We start from the raw sequence: 21,514 nt of genomic DNA, 5'->3' as shown, positions 1-21,514 counted from the left end.
TTTAGAGCTCATGGTTCCCACAACCCAGAGAAGTCCACATTTAAATAACAATTTCTTTTTTCACTTTGTTCCATCTACGTATTTATTTCTCTAGAAAATCTAGTTGCATTTTTTATAAACCTGTTATTTTTATTTTTTTTCACAGACTGGTGAAAACTAGTTTTCTGGAACTAGGTTATGCACAGCCTTTGGTCCATTTAACAAGGTCAGACTGTTTATTCTTGACCAAATTCTTTCCCACTGTAAAAAGGTACTTTTAAAGGCCACATTCCAAAACCAGTGCCAGTAAGTCACTGAAGCATATTTTCCCACAAGAACTGATACCGTGCACAGGCCCCTCCTTATTTAATTCTTCTGGTCTTTAAATTACATAAGGTGCAGGATATCTTTAGTGTCACAAATCACTTAGATCTATCCATAACTTAGTACCACTGAATCTACGCAGTGCCAGCTGTGTCTTTATTAACTTAAATAGTCCCTTTCATTTCAAAGCGATAGTGCCCGAGTAGCATCAGACAGCAAGAGAAACAAAAGGACGATTAAGTATAAAATTTAAATCTAAGACAAAAATAAACCAAAACCAAAGTATTAACTGTTGATTTAAAGACATAACCTCTTATTTGCCTTATAAATTGGCTTAGTTCGGTGAATCCATGGTGATTTATACCAGCTGAAATATGTGGCTATCATGATCTACTGCAGTAGCTGTAAGAAAATGCAAACCAATAAAGCACTCCCAATTTTTAAGCTTGGTTTACAAGCTGGTTTTCATCTTGGGAAGCCAGACTATAAATATGTAAACAAAACCAAGGAAAATCCCATTTCATTAAAAAGATACATATCTACCCCACTCCTCTCTGTTTAGGTGTTATACTGAGCATGCTTAGAGATACGTTGTTTTCTTAATGTAACATGGCACCCAGACCAATCCAGAACATTAAACTGCACACCAAGATGTTCAATTTTTCCAGCAATCATCTTATGCATTTTAAGAATGACTTGACTGGTTCTGTTCTTGCAAATGCAATACGAAGCAGAACATGTAAGAATCAACGAAAAAGGTATATCCAAATAAAGCAGGGCCAAAAAGCATCAGTAAACCTTTTTCTGAGACATACTGTCATTGAAATCACAGTACCAGTGATGAAAGCATATTCTTTGAAGTGATCAATTTGCAAGGTCGCCAGAACTGCTCTGCCTCTAAGAACATAAGAAATACATATTACTCTTGTGAATATTAGAAAAATTCACTCAAGTACTCACACTAAAGCTGTTTAAAAATACAGAGTAGTCAGGAAAAGTGTGTTTGATTATACTTTGATTGCAACAGAACTGAAAAACTACCCTTCCCTCCCCCAAATATAAAAATACTCAAAGGTTCTCCTGTTTTTTTCAGTGGAATTTCAAAAACTTCAGCATGACTGTATGTGCTCTACATGAAATCCATGTCATGCTCCTTTCTTGCCCTTAAAGAACACAGTCATTGCACTGTTCAACAGAAAGCACTTGAAAAACCCCCCAGAAACAACCATGTTTCCACGAATGGTCTTCAAATTTAACTCTCCCCTCCCCCCGCCCCACTTGTTTTCCACACTTTGTAGTGAACCCCGTAAAAGAGCTAAAATTTTTGTTCACCACCACCTAAGAATTGCCAGGCTTTATGCCAGAGTGAACTAAACAGCTAGTTTGCTTGTTCCATAAAGCCAGTCAGTAGAAGCAGTACTATTACAAAATAGCACTTAGTTTGCATCTATCTCAATGCTATTGCTATTCCAAGTGGATTAAAAAAGGCTACTTAATTATTCTATGAAAACCATTGCCGTAAGTGGTATTATGAGATATTCATGCCAGAGAAAGCCTCTACTGATTTACAGTACTCCAAAAGATGATATACATTGGCAGCTCCCAATAGCTTTCATTTTCAAGCTGATACCTTACTTTTAGGGGTAGTAAGATTTTCACAGACTTAGGCCTTCCTGCTGATGTATGTGACTTGTGTATGTGTACGTATTTGCACACTGCTTCCCATTGCTTCTTTCACTCTCACAGGTATCTTCTCAAACACCACTGGCTCTTTTGCATTTCCATTCAGATCTCAGTCAAACCTGCTCACCCACATAGCTTAGATTCCTAACTGGCCCTGCATGATTTTGGGTGGTGATTATTATTATTTCAGCTATATATTCCAGAAAAATGCTTAATTGCTTTTACAGATTTATCTGAAATGTACTACTGCTATTACGCTTCAATTACACCTCATTTCACCAGGAGCTGTCTCAGCTTTGCCCATATCTTGATGGAATCCTTGATAGTAATGTTCTTTATGACTCACCAAGAGCCCAAAATAATGGTATCAGGACAGGCTTGGGGTGGATTCAGCTCAGTTGACTTTAGATCTAAATACCATGTAGATATTCACAGGGGTAATTCTCGCCCTTGATGGTCAGTGGAAAGAAGTGGCTACTTTTAGAGTCTGATTCATCTGACCTATGTTAACTGTCTTCTTTAAGTTGAGGTAGCTCTTTGCTTCACTGATTAGGAGATCTCCTTTGGTTACTACTAGGCTACTTATTCAGCAGAATTGCTTAGTTAAATGCGTACACTTGGTCAGATATATCTCACACAGAGTATTTTCATGTCAGGGGATATTCATACAGACTTACAAGTCCCCTTATAGTTTTTCCTCCCTTGCCAAATTTTCTTTCAACTATTTCTCAGGTATCCCCAAGAAATGTTTTTTGCTTCTAACAGTAATAGGTTGTCTGGGACACAGGGACACACCTTGATAGTTTTATACTAATTGGGAATTTATCAGTTCTTTCAACTTTCTTTTGGCAACATGTATGTGTATTCGATAGGTGCTCAGTGGGGATTAGCTGGACAATGCTGAGCTTACTGTGGGATCTATCTAGTGGCTTCCTATTCACCACGCCACTTACTCAGGTCAGCACTGGACAGTAGTTTCTCCAGTACTGATTTCTACCCTCTAATTTTTCCTAAACCTCTGGGACAGTATCAACTCCCCCCCCTTTTTAAAAGCTTTGGCACATGATATAAATCACTGAACATTTTTAATTTATGAGATAATATCACCAGTTTTTCCTCAGAAAGATGTGAGCTCTTCCAAATTAGGCCAGTTTCTGCACTGACCAAGTGGTCGAACTCTCTCATTCCTGTCAGGAGAATAATGTTTCCCGCAGATCCATGCAGTGTGCATGACATAAATGTATATCATTAGCTGATAACTAGACATAATGAATGCTGAGGCACAGTATAGCTTTCATGATGTCGTGGAACACAATGCTCTGGTACAGGTGGGTGGCTGTGGAGCTGACAGATCTGTACAGCTGCAAGTTCCTTTCCTTTAGTGGAAACTCCCCCATTCACAGACTCTGTGTGCAAGGCAAAAGACCTCTTGGAAGCAACTCGCTATCCACTAGATCACCACTAGTGATCCATGCCTCCTCCTGTTAGGCAGAACAGAATATGTCTTTTCAGATAGTCTCTGCTAGAATAAAGCTGTTTATGCCAATTCATGTGACCTGCTGAAAGCTGTTTGCATTCAGGATGGAGCTCATGAAGTGCACCTCTTTGATAAAGCTGTAAGTGCACATGAAATCTTAAAGGGGCAAATACAGAGATATGGAACTGGAAACAGGCTTCCTCAAGTCATCAAGATTTCCCACTGCATCACAGAAATTCATCAAGCTCTCTCAGTTGTATTTCTTGCCTGCACTGGTCCTACTGTAGGCTGCTTCAGAATTACAGGTTGTACTCTTAACATCCTGTCTCAAGTTATTAAAGCAAGTTTAAGCCACCTAGCTCTCATGCCACCACTGTTTTTCTAACTCCTGTTTTTCCTCTCTGGCTCCTTCCTAGTGTTTTTAGGTATCAATTGTATCTACTCTCATGATTCATTTTACTAAATTAAGTCAGGTTCTTCTTGCTTCACAGAAAATATTGTCCCCCCTTCCCCAATCATTAGACAGAAATCTGAACTTCCCCACGTCTGTTCCTGCCCCAAATCATCTCTCAACCACAGGGAAACTGAATAGCTCACAGTATTGTAGATGATCAACTAGCTGTGGCATCACTGTTTTCCTATTTCTAATAAAATATCCTAAATAGAAAAATCTAGATTTCCATTTACTCTTTTCACACATCTAAGCAGTGACTCAGAGCCTGCCTGTGATCTCTGCAGCTTGTTACCAGCTATTTGTAAGTTCCCCAAAATTGAGGAATTCGCCTTGTAGCTCAACAGTTCTTTGAGCATAATGTATTTTCCTCTGGATTTATCTATTTAATTCTAGAAGATGGGAAGTCTAGAGCAAGCTAGTTTAATTTATTGGTACCCTATAATTTACTGAAATCTGGATAATCTCTACTTTCACTGTTTACCAAATGAATTATCTTTTCATGTTTTGCAGAAACAAATGTATACAGCAATATGGAACTGATTTCTCTAATGCAGGGAGCCAGCTACAAGGCCTTGGCCATCTGCTACCATTCAGCATATAATAACAAAGATTATAACGGAGTTAAATTAAGAATGGGAAATTGAAGGCTGGACATCAAGAAAACCTTCTGAGAGTGATTATATAGAGGTTTTGGAACAGGCTCCCATGGGAATGGAATCCCTATTTCTTGGCACATTTAAAGTTAACATGGGCAAAACATTAGAAGTGACATAACAGAGAACAATCCTGCCTGATTCATGAAAGGACTGGATGATTTCTTGTCTCTTCTGCTTTTGAGCTCTAGAATTCCAGGCCAGCAGCACTGAACAAGTACTAAATATTGTTAGGCTAAGAGACATTTCCTCGACTGTACCTGTAACAAGGGAATTTTCAGTTAGAAATACCTTCTGCAGCAGAACTTTGGCCAGTGTGCAGAGACAATTTATGGATACTTCCCTGCCACTGCAAAAACATATCAACAACTCATTCTTATTATATATGTGATACTGTGATACTGTGATATATTAAGCCCTAAGAGCATTTCCATCAGCAATGCACCGGCACCTGCCTTCACTCTGGAATAGCATGAGCTCCAGGGGGAGTATGCTGTTTTCTCTGCTCCTCTTCCTTTTACTGCCTCACATTCAAGTACCATACAGGCCCATGCCTGCTTATTTTGTGTGCTCTGATAAGAGCATAACCTCAGGCTGTATTTTAGTGTTTCAGGATGGTCTGAAATTATGTGGGAACGGTTTTGTAAATACACAGGGAGAGACCTTGTCAAACAATCAAATTGTTTTTACAATCCAGCCCACTCAATTATCTCTGGGAGTAGATGTAAAAACAGACCAGCTTAAATCAACAGAAAAATAGTACAAAAAAGATGTAAATCACTGGGTGGGGGAAATGCACTACATATTTTTATATCTGAAAACAGAAGATAGAAGTATAGGATACTCATTTATAGTGTAGTATAGTATAGTATAGAAAAAATACACATTAGGAATTTTCTACCTTTCCTTCTTTCTTAACATCCCCCACCATTTTTTTAGTAGATTAAGCACAGCTTGTTCTTTATAAATTCAGTTCTTCTGCATCCTAATGCACGTTCACCAGATATTTGTATGAAAACTGTAAGCCAGTACTGTACAACTAACAGTATCTACTGTATCTTCCTAAGTGAAAGAGAAGGAAAATAAAGAGAAGAGGAAAAAAAACATTTCATTTTATCTTCACATCAACATCTGAAGGTCTATTTGCAGAGTGTACATTCTCTTGCACCAATGGAACTGTACTGCTGCAAAATAGTACCAAATTTTACCTGGAGGTGAAAAGGGAATGACTCACAGTGATCCAGATACAATCTCCAGCACTAGAAATCACTACATTTCTGATTGCTGAAAGCTGGTTCTTACTCCCCTTCCTAAGCATCCTGTTGGATGTTATCCTTTGATAGTGCACACAAGCAAACTTTGGTCCAGCCCAGCAGAAAACTTCCTTTGTTCTGATACGATCTGTGCTAAAAATTGTACCTTTTAACCACTCTTCCACCAGCACAAGATAAATTTATTCTGCAAGGTTGCACTGGTGCAGGTGCAGGGCTACAAAGCATGATCAGCTCACTGCAGACAAACTCTGTCATCACAGGATACATACTGTAATGTTTGCAGCTCTGAAAAGGAGTTTTCTGGCACAAAAAATATTCTTATGAGGAGCCAATTTGTTTGTTTACTGTGAAATAATTTACTTTCTTTTAAAGATTAAAAGATAGACTTTTTATGGTTCATGATAAACCTGGGCCTGAATCAGAGCAGAGGGTTGCATTCCCTGCATTCCTCACAGGTCTCGAGGGTGAGTTGTGGCATCAGCTGCAGAGGAACAGCACAGAGCCCTGAACCCAGTCCTTGGCAGTAAGGTGGTAAGAAATACTTCAAACATTGATACAGATACTCTTAGAAGTTTTGTTAAAGTCGGATAAGTAGATAAGACTTAAAGGAACCAGCAACTGGCTCATCTAACATCTTCAAACAGAGTAAGTCAGCATCAGCTGCAAGGTTTTGAAAAACATTTCCGCCTTTGTGTTAGTTTAGTTATTCAAGTCCTTAGCTGAAGACTTTGGATGTGGTTTCATAACTGACTCTAACGAATCTAAGACAGTGGTGTCTGTGGAGTGGATGACCCCACCTTTCTGCTTATCCTCCCTTGTGCATCAGTCCTTTTAACTCATGTAGCTGCGCAGTGATCTGCATCTACTAATTCACCTGGAAATGAATAACTACTTTTAATGGGGCTCATTTTCAGTCAAACTGCAAGGGCGCGACCACCAATGCCAATGCAAGGGAAGTGATGTGTGTGGTCAAAAGTAGGGCCATCATTTCAGCAGCAGGAGGAATGTTACATCTACTTACGCTGACTGTGAAATGGCACCCTTAGAATATTATCTCTAGGATGTATTCCTAAAAATAACAACCTTGCCATAAATCCTCTGTCTACAAGAGCAGCTAGTACTGCTCTTCCAGACAAGTCTTACAAACTTTAAAGTTTCTTAAGTTGGCAACAAAAATTGTCTGTTTTGAAAATGGTCGTATATGATCATAATGCAGATGAATAAAAGAAACTTCTAGTTTCCTAACTTTCTCCATGTGTATTTCTGTATTGCCCTATGATACTGTGACATTGAACAATCTGGTTTTTCGTTGTTATTTTCATAAAAATCTGAGCCCTCTTAGTGAACATATGATGAGTGAAGTCAACATAAATATACATTGAAATGTTTTTAGTCAACTGCAGACTTTACTGTCAATGTGCTAATAATGATTTTTGTTCTTAAGATGGCTCCGTAGATAAATGACTTACGTGATGGAAATAGCTTTCCTATAGAGTGTTTGCAAGGAAACAATAAAGATTCCTACAGCTATCCAGATGTTAAAACATCAGAGAAATTCACTCATTTCACAAAGCCAGATACATGGACTTTTTATGCAGAACTCTGTTAGTAGGCAAGACAGATTTCGCTTAAATAAGCCAACCAGTTTAATCATACTGCATTCCTAAATAGCCACAGCATTTCAGCAGCAGCACTGACAAGCTCACCAACACGTATTTTGATCTTCTGGATGTCTGTCTGTGACTCGTTTTCCTTTTCAGGAACATTTGGATGGACTGGAGCAATGCACCATGAAGAAGGAACTGGAGATTGGGTCTCAGATCTAAGGTGATGGGCTTCCTCGCAAGAGCGAGGACTCAGTGAATACCAAACCAATGTCACTTCCAGCTGTCAGAGGGAGGAAGACGTATGCTCTAATCAAATTATGTATGAAATAAATTCTAGTGTCACTGTTCTAATTCCATTAGGGCGCTCTTTAACGCAGCCCAGATTTTGACTTTGATTCACCAGAGGCATGTGCTTCATTAATTTCCATAGGTCTACTCCTATGTTTGATATTAACTGCAAGCTTTAAATAGATTACTGAATCAGGTCCATTTTGGGATATCCAATGCATCTCAGGTTAAAGGTGTGCCACAACAGACTGCAGGTCTGCTGGAACATACCCAACATAGGAATGGACTCTGGAGGGTGGATTACATACGAATAAATAAATGGATTTATCCATTTATATGGATATATCCATTTATATGGATATATAAATATATATATAGATATATTTATATGGATATATTTATATGAATATATCCATTTATATGGATAAATATATGGCAAGAGGTAGCCATAAAAATGTGGGGTAAAACCCCTAAATCAAGCCCCCAAAAAAAGAAAGTTGACTGTGCTCTCAAGTATCGTATTAGCTCAGATGAGAGTTTACATTCACATTATCTACTAACCGGTGGCATTTATTAGGAAATTACAATGCAACAGTGGACAGAAAACAGGAAAGTGCTCGTTCCTTTTTGGAATAGGATATTTCTTTTTTTGTTGCTGCTGTTTTTGTTGCTGTAAATGATTTATATGTTTATTTTTACAAAGCAAACCCAGTTAGTGAAAATTATTTTCTGCTCCCTTGCTACTATACCAGCAAAATGAAATCCAAGTTCCTGCATGATGTGACATGTAAACCATTTGTGCTGAAGTGTCTGGCAGGAATGGATAGAAAGATTTTATCCTGAAGAAATACTCAAATAAAATGCTAGTGTAATCTAAAATTATTCACTGATGGCAACTGCAGGATTATTTTGTGTCTTTTTAATCATCAATTTAGCTGAGGCTAGTATTCAACAATGTAAAGCATCAGCAAAGAAAATGGTGTTTTCCCTTCAGACCATATGAAAACAAGTGATTTTTTTTAACGAAGGAAGACATAAAACATGTTTGCTTGCATTTCATGGGAAAAAAACCATCAGCAGCACTGCCATCTAAGGTAAAGCACACATGTTTTCAAAGAAAGTATTATGAGTGTGTGACAAACACTTAACAGTTTCACTCAGATCCTGATGCAGGTCAGGTTTAAAAGCTGGGCAGCCTCAGCTCCACCTAGACGCTGTGATCGCAACTGCGTGCATGTATCTCATTTAGCACTTTCTTGTGCCATGATTCAGCTCCATTTCCTTTCTTTAAGGCAGTTAGAAGGTAGCAAAAATTGATTTTTCTATTGCTTTTTCTTTCTATTGCTCTTGCTTTTTCACAATCAAACTTCAGATTTTCCAGGCAGCCACTTGCTCCTTTACTCACAGAAAGTTAGAACTGAGTGCCCATTTTTCTGCATCAGGAAGAAATGTGACAGTTCATTAGCTTTTGCTCTCAAACTCTAAAATTACAGTCGCATCAATCCACCTCCTCTGTCCTATGGAGCTGCTCTGTTATCACAAAGCCTATTCAAAATTTCCCCAAGGGCCAAGACCAACACTTGAAAAAGAGCCTAACTTTGTACAAAACCAAAAGCGTGCCCCATTACCCAGCATCTGAGACACCCCTGCCTGACCTCCTTCTTTCTAGTGCTGTTATTTCAGACCTGTATCAGTTCTCAGTCTCACCATGGCTGGGAGTAGCGATCTCCACCCTGCCCCCCCCAAGCCCACGTAACATTAGTTTGACTCTTTCATTCATTCACTGACAGAAATATCAAGAGGTTTCTTTAAATGACAGCAATATTCCGGGATGATTGATCTGCCAGAAGGATTCTTTAGCACTGTGGAAATAAATGGCTATCAGAGAGAGACTGCTTTGAAGTTACCATTTGCAGTGCCCGGAGAACTTGGGTTGAATCAGTTTTTACTGCATTATTTTCATGGCAAGCTCTTTTTGTCCCATCTGAAGGGTTTCTTTGTGAGCAGTGAATGAGGGTGCATCTTGGGAATGATCTGATACTTCAAAAGATGATTCTTGTAGTTTATCTTGCAGTAAGCTTCTCTTCTGAAGGAAATGCTGCAGAGCCCTTGTACTGATCACAATGATAGCGCGTGCAATGTGCCTTTTATCACTGGACTGTCTGCACTATCGCTTTTCAGTGTAACTCAGAAGCAAATCCTTGCAAGCTAGGACTTTTATTAATTGATACATATGGAGATATATGCTGTCTTTTATAATGAAACATTTTTTTCTGCATACACTTCAACTGCTCCTGCTGAAGTCAATGAAAGCTTGCACACTGCCTGGCAAAGAACTGCAGTTTAGACTATTTTGGGGACAGCAAAATTGAGAATATGTTTAAGAAACTGAAGTTTGGGGTTTTTTTAAGTTTGATATCCTGTATTGAGTTTAATGGAGGGGAGAAAGAAGAAAAAATTGCACACCAAAGCAGCTAGCCAAAGGTAAAAGTTACATTCAGAAAAAGAAAACTGGTGCCCTGTGTCAGCTAAAACACATTTATACATTTAGTAAAAGTTTCTAACCAGCACTCAGCCTGTAGGAGCAGTGAAGACTGACATTTAAAACCACACCATGTTATCACATTGTAAGCAACACTTGCCTATAGGTTTCAGTGTTCTGAGAAAAAAGTTGATTTTGGAGGTGTTAAAGACTAAGTGCTTTAAAACCAATAGATTTTTAACTCAAAAAAAGCCATGGTCATAGCTTCTTTTTTTTTTTTTAAATAAAATAATGACAAACTAAGCTCTAGGTGTGTGAAAGCCATTATTCATGCCTATGCCCATATAATTTATTTGTCATTGCTCATAGAATAATTCAATTATTTTAATACTCTTTAGCATAGCTGAAATGACAGTTGCCTGCTTGTATGAACATGGTCCAAACTTGCATGTGGACAATCCCTTAGTCTGAACAACTTGCTCACAGCAGCATCAAGGGTACTAACTAGTAGGTTTTGAAGCATGATTTCTATCATGCAAGTATTAGATCCTTGAGCAATTGCACAGCAATTCTGGCAATGTTCCCTTACAAGCAGGTTTTGGTATGTTTTTGCCGCAGCAGATGTACTCTATTTCTGGGTCTTTTGACCTTCCTTCCTATGCAGGCTACATGATCCGGGACAAACTCCTTCTCAGTTCTTAGATATTCTTTCATTTTATGCAGAACTTCTGAAAAAGTGTCCCACTGGAAAATATACAACACTGCAGATTTAGCTTAAAGAATTTTATGGATCAGGAGAAACACTCACTGAAGCTGTTACAGAGTGCAGCAATTCAGGAACAACTTTTCTCTCACTTTCTTCAAAGCTCTGTTTTGAGTTACAAAATGATCAATCCTGACTGACCTCAGCAAAAAAAACCTTTCAGCTTTGAATCAGGCTACATCCTACAGGCAATGAAAAAAACAGCCCCAAAACACAAGTCTGCGTATGTTTTATGTGACAACGATACGTTCCTGTGTTTAGCAAGATTATGATTATCATTTGCTGTTGCTTCCTGCTTTCATTCACATTGAAGACAGAACCCAGGCTGTCACAGTTATGTCACACAATGATGGGAAGACTCTTACAGTAACTAATAATAATAATGGAAGGCCAGGTTGGACAGAGCCAAGGTCTAGGGTGAGGTGGTCCTGCTCATGGTGGGGGGGTTGGAACTAGATCATCTTAAGGTCCTTTCCAACCCAAACCATTCTATGATTTTATACTGTAAGCCAGCCTGGTTTCTAAGAGACAATGTAAAACACAAAGTGGGCTCCTTTCAGTTTCTTTTCCCAGCAGTTCTCCCTTTTCTGTCTTTACCGTAAGTGATACTGCAACAGTAGTTATGATACTCAAAATAGGAAATGGAAATGAAAAAGTTCTTGAGAGATCAAAATCAAATGACGCCTAACACACATGCAGCACAGCTACTCTTCAGTACACGTCAGAGATGCTGTGGCAAGCAAACAGCAGCTGATTCTGGGGGCAAGGCCAGCAAGTGTGGAAACGGTGGCAAAAAGCGAGAAGCTGGAAGGGCTTCCGCACCAGCATTAAGGCAGGAGAGGGCCAGACCTTCTGGGAGTCAGCTCATATACAAGCCAAGGACAACCAGGAGAACTGCTGGGAGAGGGGCAACAGTGGCAGGGGGTCTAGTGATACTGGAGGTACTCTTTAACAACTGCCTTGGGAAACAGCTGCCTCCAGTACAGCACTAGTTGAAATCATCCAGTAACATATGGGAGCAAGCATCAAACCTATAGTCATAGAGGTGGAAAATCATAGGCATGACAGTGTGGCATTTTCATGTATATCTGTACATTTTTTCAGGCATGATACTCGGGGATCAGCAAGACTTTTATCTTAAAATAAATGGATACTTCAGAAACATTCACACTACCTGTTTGGTTTAATATGTGAAAGATGTCAGTATCAGAACCTAGACTCACGGCATTTCTGAAAACTAGCACATCCCTATCCTTCAGTAATTAGTCATGATTTAATTTAGAACCAGTAACTGGTAATTGATTACTTGTACAAAGTAATCACCAGAACTTCAATGCTCTCTGGAAAACAACTGTGTTTAGAGACACAAGTAACTTCAGTTGCAGAGGTAATTTTAGAAGCAGCATTATAATATGGGATAAAAAGCAGGGAACACAAAGAGTAAAGCACACTGGTGCATTAAACAAAAAATAAAAGCCTCAAGAGACTTACCACTGATGTTAGAGCCATCTGAAAACTGTAGATTCGTGCAAGGCCAAAGTCAGCTAACTTTATCTGACCGCTGCTGGTTACAAGGATATTTTGGGGTTTCAGGTCCCGATGCACCACACGATGTGAATGCAGAAAATCCAGCCCCCGAAACAGCTGAAGCATCATATCCTAAATATAAAGAAGAATTCAATATGTAATTATCAAGACAAGGTTTCAAAGTAGCAAACTACCTGTCATAATCCGCAAAACTAATTTAATAAATATTGACTTAAATATGTGCATAGGAGATAAAAACAGTTATTAATATAAAATGGTCAGGATGTTGCTAGAACCAGCTGACATCAACAGATGTCCTTATCAAGTTAATGTAATGTTTCTAGTTGAATTACTTGAGGTTGATTGATAGAAGCATAAAGGCTGGTCAACATACTTAAAAGAAATAGAAAAGCATGTCTGTAAATCCTGGGACAACTTCAGAAGTATGCTGTCCAAGTAAGAAAAATACACAGCAGCTTTTTGCTCTTAACTTTAAACCACACACCACTTTGCATCTCACAAGTTTATGTTTTATTCTGCCAGAGCTAAGTGAATTTTTATTATTCACTTCACAGGCACAAGATACATTTCAATTAGAAAAGCTGTTTAAATGACAAATTTGTCAGGGCTTAATGCTACAGAGGGGAAAAGTTTACTTGGCAAAACTTGTATAGAAGGTACTGAATAGGACAGAAAGTACCTAAGATCAAAGTTTAGCACTAAATCATTGTAATAATAACAGTTATTAAGTAACAGTTCTCTTTTTTTTTTTTCTGTTTTGTTATACCGGTGCAATCTTCTATGACATTTCCACAGCTGAAGAAATTATTTCACCTGTACACATGTGTTCACATTAATCTCAGTAACATGAAAAGAATTAACCAACAGAATCAAAACTAAATACTAGAAATCCCCCTGAATTCCAAACTAGAAGGATACTGTCAACTTGAAAATTATATTTGCAAAACATGCAGTTACATGAAGATGCTGCAGCAAGTAAGAAACAAAAGGGATAAAGAAAAAGGTTATTTACTGTATGCACTTGAATTGAGTTCATGAAACTCCAGCTCTGGGTTTGCCAGTGACATATGCCCTTTCTGCAAGCCATGCAGCAGGGTTTCTGCCAATCCTGTAATTAGCAACCAAAATGATTTTGGAGAGGTGGATGGCATGAAACATGAGAAAGGGGAAGATGGATAAATTGAAGTTGGTGGCTTTTGTTCTTCTCTACAGATTTGGACATGTTTCAATAAAATGTCAAAGCACACTATTAAAAGGAATGATATCTGAAAATGGGTTTAAAAGTACCTCAAAATATTCAACTTGATAATATTGCTTTAGCTGGATGCACTTCACAGACATCACTATATAATTTAACACAAAATTAGTGCTTTCATGTATATGTTTCCTGATATCTCTATCAAAAGTATTTTAAAATGCATAGCTCTAATCTGATTTTTAATAAAACATGGCGCATGAAAAACAAAGGCACAATGAAAAACAATTTAGGCACATGAAAAACAAGGAGGTGGTTGGTGACAGCCAGCATGGCTTCACTAAGGGGAAATCCTGCCTGACCAATTTGGTGGCCTTCTATGATAGGGCTACGGAACTGATGGACGGGGTAGAGTAGCTGACGTCATCTACCTGGACTTGTGAAAAGCGCTCGACACTGTCCCACACGACATCCTTGTCTCTAAATTGGAGAGACATCAATTTGATGGATGGACCACTCGGTGGATAAAGAACTGGCTGGACGGCTGCATGCAAAGAGTTATGGTAAATGGCTCAATGTCCAGCTGTAGACCAGTAATGAGGGGTGTCTCTCAGGGATCGGTGTTGGGACCAGTCTTGTTCAACATCTTTGTCAGTGACATGGACAGTGGGATTGAGTGCGCCCTCAGCAAGTCTTCCAATGACACGAAGCTGTGTGATTCAGCTGATACACTAGAGGGAAGGAAAGCCATCCAGAGGGACCATGACATGCTTGAGAGGTGGCCAATGACAACCTCACAAAGTTTAATTAAGCCAAGCGCAAGGTCCTACACCTGGGTCGGGGCAATCCCAAGAACAGCTACATCTTGGGCAGAGAAGAGATTCAGAGGAGCCCTGGGGAGAAGGACTTGGGGGTATTGGTCGATGAGAAAATGAACAGGAGCCAGCTTCAGTGTGTGCTTGCAGCCCTGAAAGCCAACCGTATCCTGGGCTGCATCAAAAGGAGTGTGACCAGCAGGTCGAAGGAGGTGATCCTGCCCCTCTACTCTACTCACGTAAGACCTCACCTGGAGTATTGTGTGCAGTTCTGGTGTCCTCAACATAAAAAGGACATGGAACTGTTGGAACAAGTCCAGAGGAGGACCACGAGGATGATCAGGGGACTGGAGCACCTCCCATATGAAGATCGGCTGAGAAAGTTGGGGCTGTTCAGCCTGGAGAAGAGAAGGCTGCGTGGAGACCTCATAGCAGCCTTCTAGTATCTGAAGCTGTGAATGCTCCATTCCTGGCACTGTTCAAGGCCAGGCTGCACAGAGCCTTGGGTAATATGATCTAGAGTTAGGCACTCCTGCCCATGGTAGGGAACTAGATGAACTTAAGGTCCTTTCCAACCCAAACCATTTTATGATTCTATGGCCATTTCTGTATATAGCTCTGCTGAAAGGTAGTAACAGTGGGCTGCTCATAAAGTAGTCAGTGTTTATTTGAAGACTCTGATAATGGAGGTATTAACCATGGAACTATGGAAGCTGTGACAGTGTTTAATTATTATCACGTCTGAAGGATGGTGTTAAACTGAGAACGTCACTCCTTGGAGATGATGTCTTTTATTCCCTTTGTTTCCCCAGCAAAAATTGAGATCTGGTAATTTGCTAACTAGCTTATTAGGGTTTACACCTTTAAAACAAATATACAAAGTGTATTGAATCCTCCTATATTTATATAATCTCCCTTTGCATTTCAGAAATATGTGGAAGAGCTAGGACTACAGCTCTGCAGGTTTCAGTCATCAGTGGAGTGGAGTTAATACATGTCATAAATGCTCACTCTGTGCTATTATAACTTAAATGAAACCCCAACTGCTTTTGGATCAGTCTTTCACATGCAAAGAACATGTCAAGCACATTTAAGTACTCGGTTATCTCAAGTTAATTGTTTCACTGAATTTGGGCCTAATTTTTTTTTATTTCAAGTAGGCATAACACCAGATTAAATAAGAAAATGATTTAAAGAACTTAAGGATTAGTCAGTAGGCCCTGGCGAGTCCCTTTTGGGTGATACTTCTGCATCCGACTCATTTGCCAAGTATGTAAACTCATTCCTGCAGTTACCAAACGTATCAAGAATGTTTTTTTCCCCACAACTGATGCTGATTTTGTTTCAACTTTCTTCCTCAAGCTCAGCAAATGCAATCCTGCTCTGCTAGCTGCAAGTTGCAAGCAATGTCTTCAGTTTCTAAATTCAGAGCCTTCTTCCGGGCACAGGTAAAAACTGAAAATATTTGAAAATGGAAACGGGAGTATCTTTCCCTCCTGACATAGGAATCAAGAGATGAATATAATTTACAAAAGTTGCCTTCACACACAAAAAATGAGATGTGCCATAGAAAAGTGTACCAGAAAAGTATAAATTTAAGAGTTATTAGGAAGAAGCAAAACTAGGAAAAGAAGCGCTAAATTTCCTCTTCCAGGAAATCCAAAGTTATTCCATACAGGTTATTCTCTAGTATTCATTTTGGGCTATTGATTATGCTCTTTTGCTATCTCTTATTGCTTAATACTGCACATACAAAAATACCTTAGCCCAAAGACTCATGTGTGTACAGAAGGGCATTTTGATATAAAAAGACCATTTGCTATTTGTGATTCTTTATTGTCTTGTTTTGAAATTCTCAGCCAGTTATGTAAAAGGGCAGAAACCAAAATCACATGATACAGGCTTATTATTATGCACTTTAAATACAAAATACCAAATTGTGCAGCTCAGAATCTGATTCTGCTTGCACATTATCAAAGCAAACAAAAGAGAGAGCTTTTAAATCACTCTTATCCATAATGAATCATTAATTTTGTGCTGTACATAAGCCTAGTCAAAACCTATTAGGCCTCACATTTGGAACATCACTTCATATTCTTGGTCAGGCACTTGCAAGAAGCATCAGACTCAGTCTGGGCTGTGTTTTCTTTGACACCATAACTAATATCAGAAGATACTAACCTTTTCTAGCAAATTGGATAAAGGCCATAAATATGCACAAGCCAGATCACTAGCTAATTAAATTTGGATAATTCTATTCATCTAACAGAAAAGCATCCATTTATATCACTGATGATTGCCCAGGACTATCTCAATTACCAAGATCTAGAAATAACTGCAAGACAGACTTCATGTTTATCAAGAATTAGTTTATACCATGTCTACTTTTCGCTGAGAAATTTTCTTTGGAAAATTTTTCTTTCCATAAATTGGAATTACAATTAAAATCATATTACAAAAATTAATTGAAAAATGATCAGTTCTATTAGACAAACAGGAAGATTCATGTCTTAGCAGATTTCAGGAACAAGCTCCAACGAGTCATGATCAATCCTCTACTGACGTCTATCAGATTTCTTTGGATATTTGACGTTTACAAACATAGACACAGAATAGCATCTGTTGTTGCTGATTACAGATTTCTGCCCCACTTCTAATATCACAAAACCCATGACGGTTCTTGCCTGAGTTGAAGTTATATACATTATTACACTGTGATTATTTTCAGATAAACGTGGCTTCACAATGTTTTCCCTTTTCAGGCTAGGTTTTCAATGTGGTCTATGCACGAATCTCAAATATTTACCTATAACTCAGTTGAAAACTGAGCTATTTTGGGATACAGTGAACAAATACACTTTCCTTAGAAGCAAATATGTAGCTTTAATTTTGTAAAACCCTTATAATGGAAACAGGAGCAACATTTGTTATGTGAATGCTGCATCTTTTGCATGTTCCACCATATATGGTATCAACGATGGCGTTGCTCAAGTCTGATATTCACTTAATTTATCAGCACTGAATGTCAGGACCACATTACAATGAACTTTTCAAGCAACACCATATTATGTCATGAGTGTCACGACATAAGAAGTAAGTCCTGCATATTCTGCCTTTGGTGTCAGCAAAGATGGAGATAGGCTGGGTTAGGCTGAGCAGCTGCTGTCATGCCTTGCCACAGGCAAGATCATGGCTCACATCTCCCAGCTCGGGGGCAACAGGAGTAGAAACTCGTGATTTTCCACAGAGTTTTGTCATCTCCTTGTACCCTCCCTTCTTGACTCTGCGCTTCACTGACCCCTCTTAACCCTCCTTCAGGTTCTGAACCATAAATCCCTTCCAAGCCATTGGTTTTCAAAATACCATCCTGATTCTTTAAGAGTCACCCACCATCTTGACTTCCAGCTACAATATCTGTCAATGGCCTGCAATAACTTACTTGTTGTTTAAGAATAGCTAGATTCTCCAGAGAACCTGCCTGCCTAATCCAAAAGAGGATGGCATGGCTGTTGATCAAATAATTCAAGTATCTACTCGAGGGAAACAGGAACTGTGGAGTGTTTTGGGTGTTGGTGCACAGGCACTGGCAGCTGGGGCTGCAGGGGGCTCTGTCAGGGAAGACCAGGGGCTGCCCCGTGACAGCCACGTCTGGCTCCCAAAGACCCACCAGAGGGTACAGCTGGGCCTGTCAGCCAAGATGGTGGTGCCTCCATGAAAACATATTTAAGAAAGGGTAGAAAATGTTGGTGGGAAAGAGGAGGAGGAAACAAAAGGAGTGAGAAAGAGCACAGGGAACACCAAATTGAGAGAAGAAAGAGGAGGTACTCCATGGTGGAGCATAAATCCACCCTGCAGCCCCTGGAGGACCCGTATGGGAGCAGGTAGATATTCCTGAGGAAACTGCAGCCTATGGAGAGGACCTATGTTGGAGCAGGAAGAAAGCGTGAGCAGGAAGGAGCGGCAGAGAGTCACTGTGGGCTGACCACAGCCCCTCACACCTCATGGCCCTGTAGTGCTCGGTGTGGGGGAATCAGGAGTGAAGTGGAGCCTGGAAAAAGGCAGGGAAAGGTGTTCTCTGAATGCTTCCTTTATTTTTTTTTCCCCTCCTACTACCTAATTACCAATTAAATATCTGTCTTAACTGGCATTAAACTAAGATAGTTTTCCCCAGGGTGAATCTGTTTTGTCACAGTACGCAATCTCCCTGTCTTATCTCAGCACATAACCTTTTTCCTTGTTCTTTATTCTCTGTAGCTGAGGTGGGGGAAAGGAGTCGGTGGCTAGGTGGGAGTTTGGCTGTTGGGCTAGGCTATCCCAGCAACATGGTAAAGGTACAGATGCTAGAATTGGCCTTGGTAAAGGGGGACACATCATGATGCAACCTGAAGGAAAACACCAAGAATAATACTCCTTCAGAGAAGACCTCCACCCAGAGGTAACATACACATTTGAATGACTGCTTATTATATGAAGCTTGCATTTTTCCTCCATTGACTAGCGTGTCAAGAGAAAATCTTTAATCAAATTGCCCTTGCTCATGGTCATAGGACTTCCCAATACCAGAGAAAGTAAGCCTCTGGAAATCCACAAATATATATACTTGTCATATCACCAAAGAAAAGCAACACAGTACAGATCCTTATCAGCTACAACAGACCCTAAATCTGCAGTAACACACGGGCTTTTTATGGCTTTTTTTTTTCTTTTTTTCCTCTTCCTGTTCAATTTACGTACTAAGATTTGGTAAAACACAGCAATCTTTTGGAATGTCCTAACATTTCTCCTACTCCTCTGCGGAGTTACCACATGCACCTGCATAACAACCTGCATCCTTCACCCAGAGTTTCTATCCACTTGTAAAGTGTTTTTCTCTTTTTGCTGAACGGAATGGAATGTCCCTATTTTGGATGGCAGGTGTTGGGGTACTTGTCCTGAACATTTCCTGTAGGAGTGTTTGCATAAGAGACAATTGCAAGTGTAAACAAAGAGGACGAGTTTTAGACAGCAACCTGTAATGCGTCAGGCTACTTTGACAAAAAGGCGCACTGCCTCTCACTGAACAGCAGGGCCTTCTCTGAGCAGAGGAAGAGCAGGATGAGGCTTCCCTCGTATCCTACAGGATTATACAGAACCCCCAAACATCCAATTACTTTCAATTTAAAGGGCACTTTTTAAACATGTGGGAATGAACATTCTCTGGGGCCTATTTTTGAAGCAGAATAACTACAGCACTTCTATGGTTATACTTTGTAACAAACAGTCAACATTAATTAATGCCAAAAAAACAATGGCATTCCTGAGGAATTACACAGCACAGATACATGAATAGCAAAAGACATGATTAATGTTGTTACACTGAATCTCAGAGGCATTAGTAATAACATAGTGACTCCCTGTTAAATGCAGTTATTTTCTTTTCTAAATCTTGTCCTCACGCTGGGCTGGGAGCCCATCACACCAGCCCATCCAGAATGCCATGACTGTGATGGGGGGGGGGGGGCAAAAAGGCAATTTGCCACAGCCTATGGAGCTGCAGGATGCTCTTCTCCATGCAGCTGGCTGGGTGCAGTGGCTGGGACAGAGTAAGAAGCAGATAGAACCCTGCCCTCATGCCCTTTTCCTTCTTCTCTCAGGAGAAAGCTATTCTGTTTGGTTTCCCTGCAGGGCATTCCAAAAAGGGAGGAGGAGGCTGTGCTCTCTGCCTTTACCTAGCCAAACTATAGTCTCTCAGAAGTCATCCATGATCCAACCCAATATACACCCAGTATACAGATCTCTTCCTCTGCCTTATGTTGTGTGGCAGTTTATCTCAGAGTAGTCCTATTGTTTTTCATGAAAGCATTTACAGGGTAAGGTTCGTCCCTCAGAAGGCTGCTGTGATATTCCTGTCAATTAACCAGAGTACCAAAAGAATGTGGACTTCACAGCATGTTCAATCTAAATATGTTCACTGTTTTGATAAGAGAACAATAAATCCAAATGACCCATTCACTTTACCGTATTAATCAACCTCACTGTACAAGACAACATGTTCACTTACGGTTTGCAGAATAAAATGCTGTCCAGAGAGAAAAATACAGCAAATTCATTTAGTGTATTATTAGGGAGCTAATATCTGCCAGGCTTATGCAACGAACTGGTCTAATAATTGCTGGGAGTTATGTACACTGCTACCTCAAACGTAATTGTTGACAATTAATTGCCAGTTTTAAGTATCTTTAAATATGAGGTAAAATATTTGCATAACTGTTTTTGAATTGTAAAATGATTTGAATTATATTAAAGACACTTCAATACACTCAGGGTAGATTAAGGGATGTTTTAAAATAGATTCTGATAAACAGTTTTTGATTCATTTTAAACTACTTTTGGAAGACAGAAAGCACAGCTCAGGCAAGTGATTCTGATTATCCAGTTCTTAGGACGAAGAACCCTACAGACATGCACAGTCACAACAGTATTCATAGATATATATATGCATTTTAGTATTTTGAATAAACCCATTGAAGGCAATATTCATACTAGTCAACTGCAAAAGTATAAACAATGAATATAGTTTTGTTTGCTTGGTTGGGTCTTTTTGATTTTTTTGGAGTTTTGTGGCTAGAGCTGTTTGTATAACAGTTTAAAAGATACAATACCTGGAGGACTGGCGTCTCTAAAACACTGTTTTGAAGACTATTTTCATTGCTATTAGAACTAGTAAGGTAACCAAGATTAGAAAATCCTAAATAAATTACTGCAACTGTGAACAAGATGCAGAAAAAATGCAAAATTTTAACTGAATTATAAAAGTCCATGGTAGTCTTTGAAAAAACCTGAGGCTGAGCAACGCTGTTTGCAATGCCATAAGATTATGACTTAATTTTACACAAGGAGCTATTTTCCTTTTATTGTCATGCTGCTTTTGGTAGACTGAATTCAATTCATAGCTACCACAGCAGGTTTAACATGTTCTGCTCCCTTTGCCTA

General features: G+C 39.4%; 1 protein-coding gene across 3 annotated transcripts in view; it reads right to left on the bottom strand.

Moving 5' to 3' along the window:
• Positions 1–21,514, bottom strand: part of CDK6 (cyclin dependent kinase 6) — a 123,988-nt gene that overhangs the window by 53,030 nt on the left and 49,444 nt on the right. For all 3 annotated transcript variants that reach the window (XM_061350105.1, XM_061350103.1, XM_061350104.1), the window contains exon 4: positions 12,476–12,643. In XM_061350105.1, the coding sequence (XP_061206089.1) occupies positions 12,476–12,643 (168 nt within the window). The remainder of the gene's footprint in view (positions 1–12,475; positions 12,644–21,514) is intronic.

The sequence above is a fragment of the Neopsephotus bourkii genome, unplaced genomic scaffold, assembly GCF_033783945.1.
Source record: "Neopsephotus bourkii isolate Nb327-2 ecotype Australia unplaced genomic scaffold, CSIRO-AGI_Nbou_v1 NB_479, whole genome shotgun sequence".
NCBI lineage: Eukaryota > Metazoa > Chordata > Aves > Psittaciformes > Psittacidae > Neopsephotus > Neopsephotus bourkii.
This window is presented reverse-complemented; position numbering and strand designations above follow the sequence as displayed.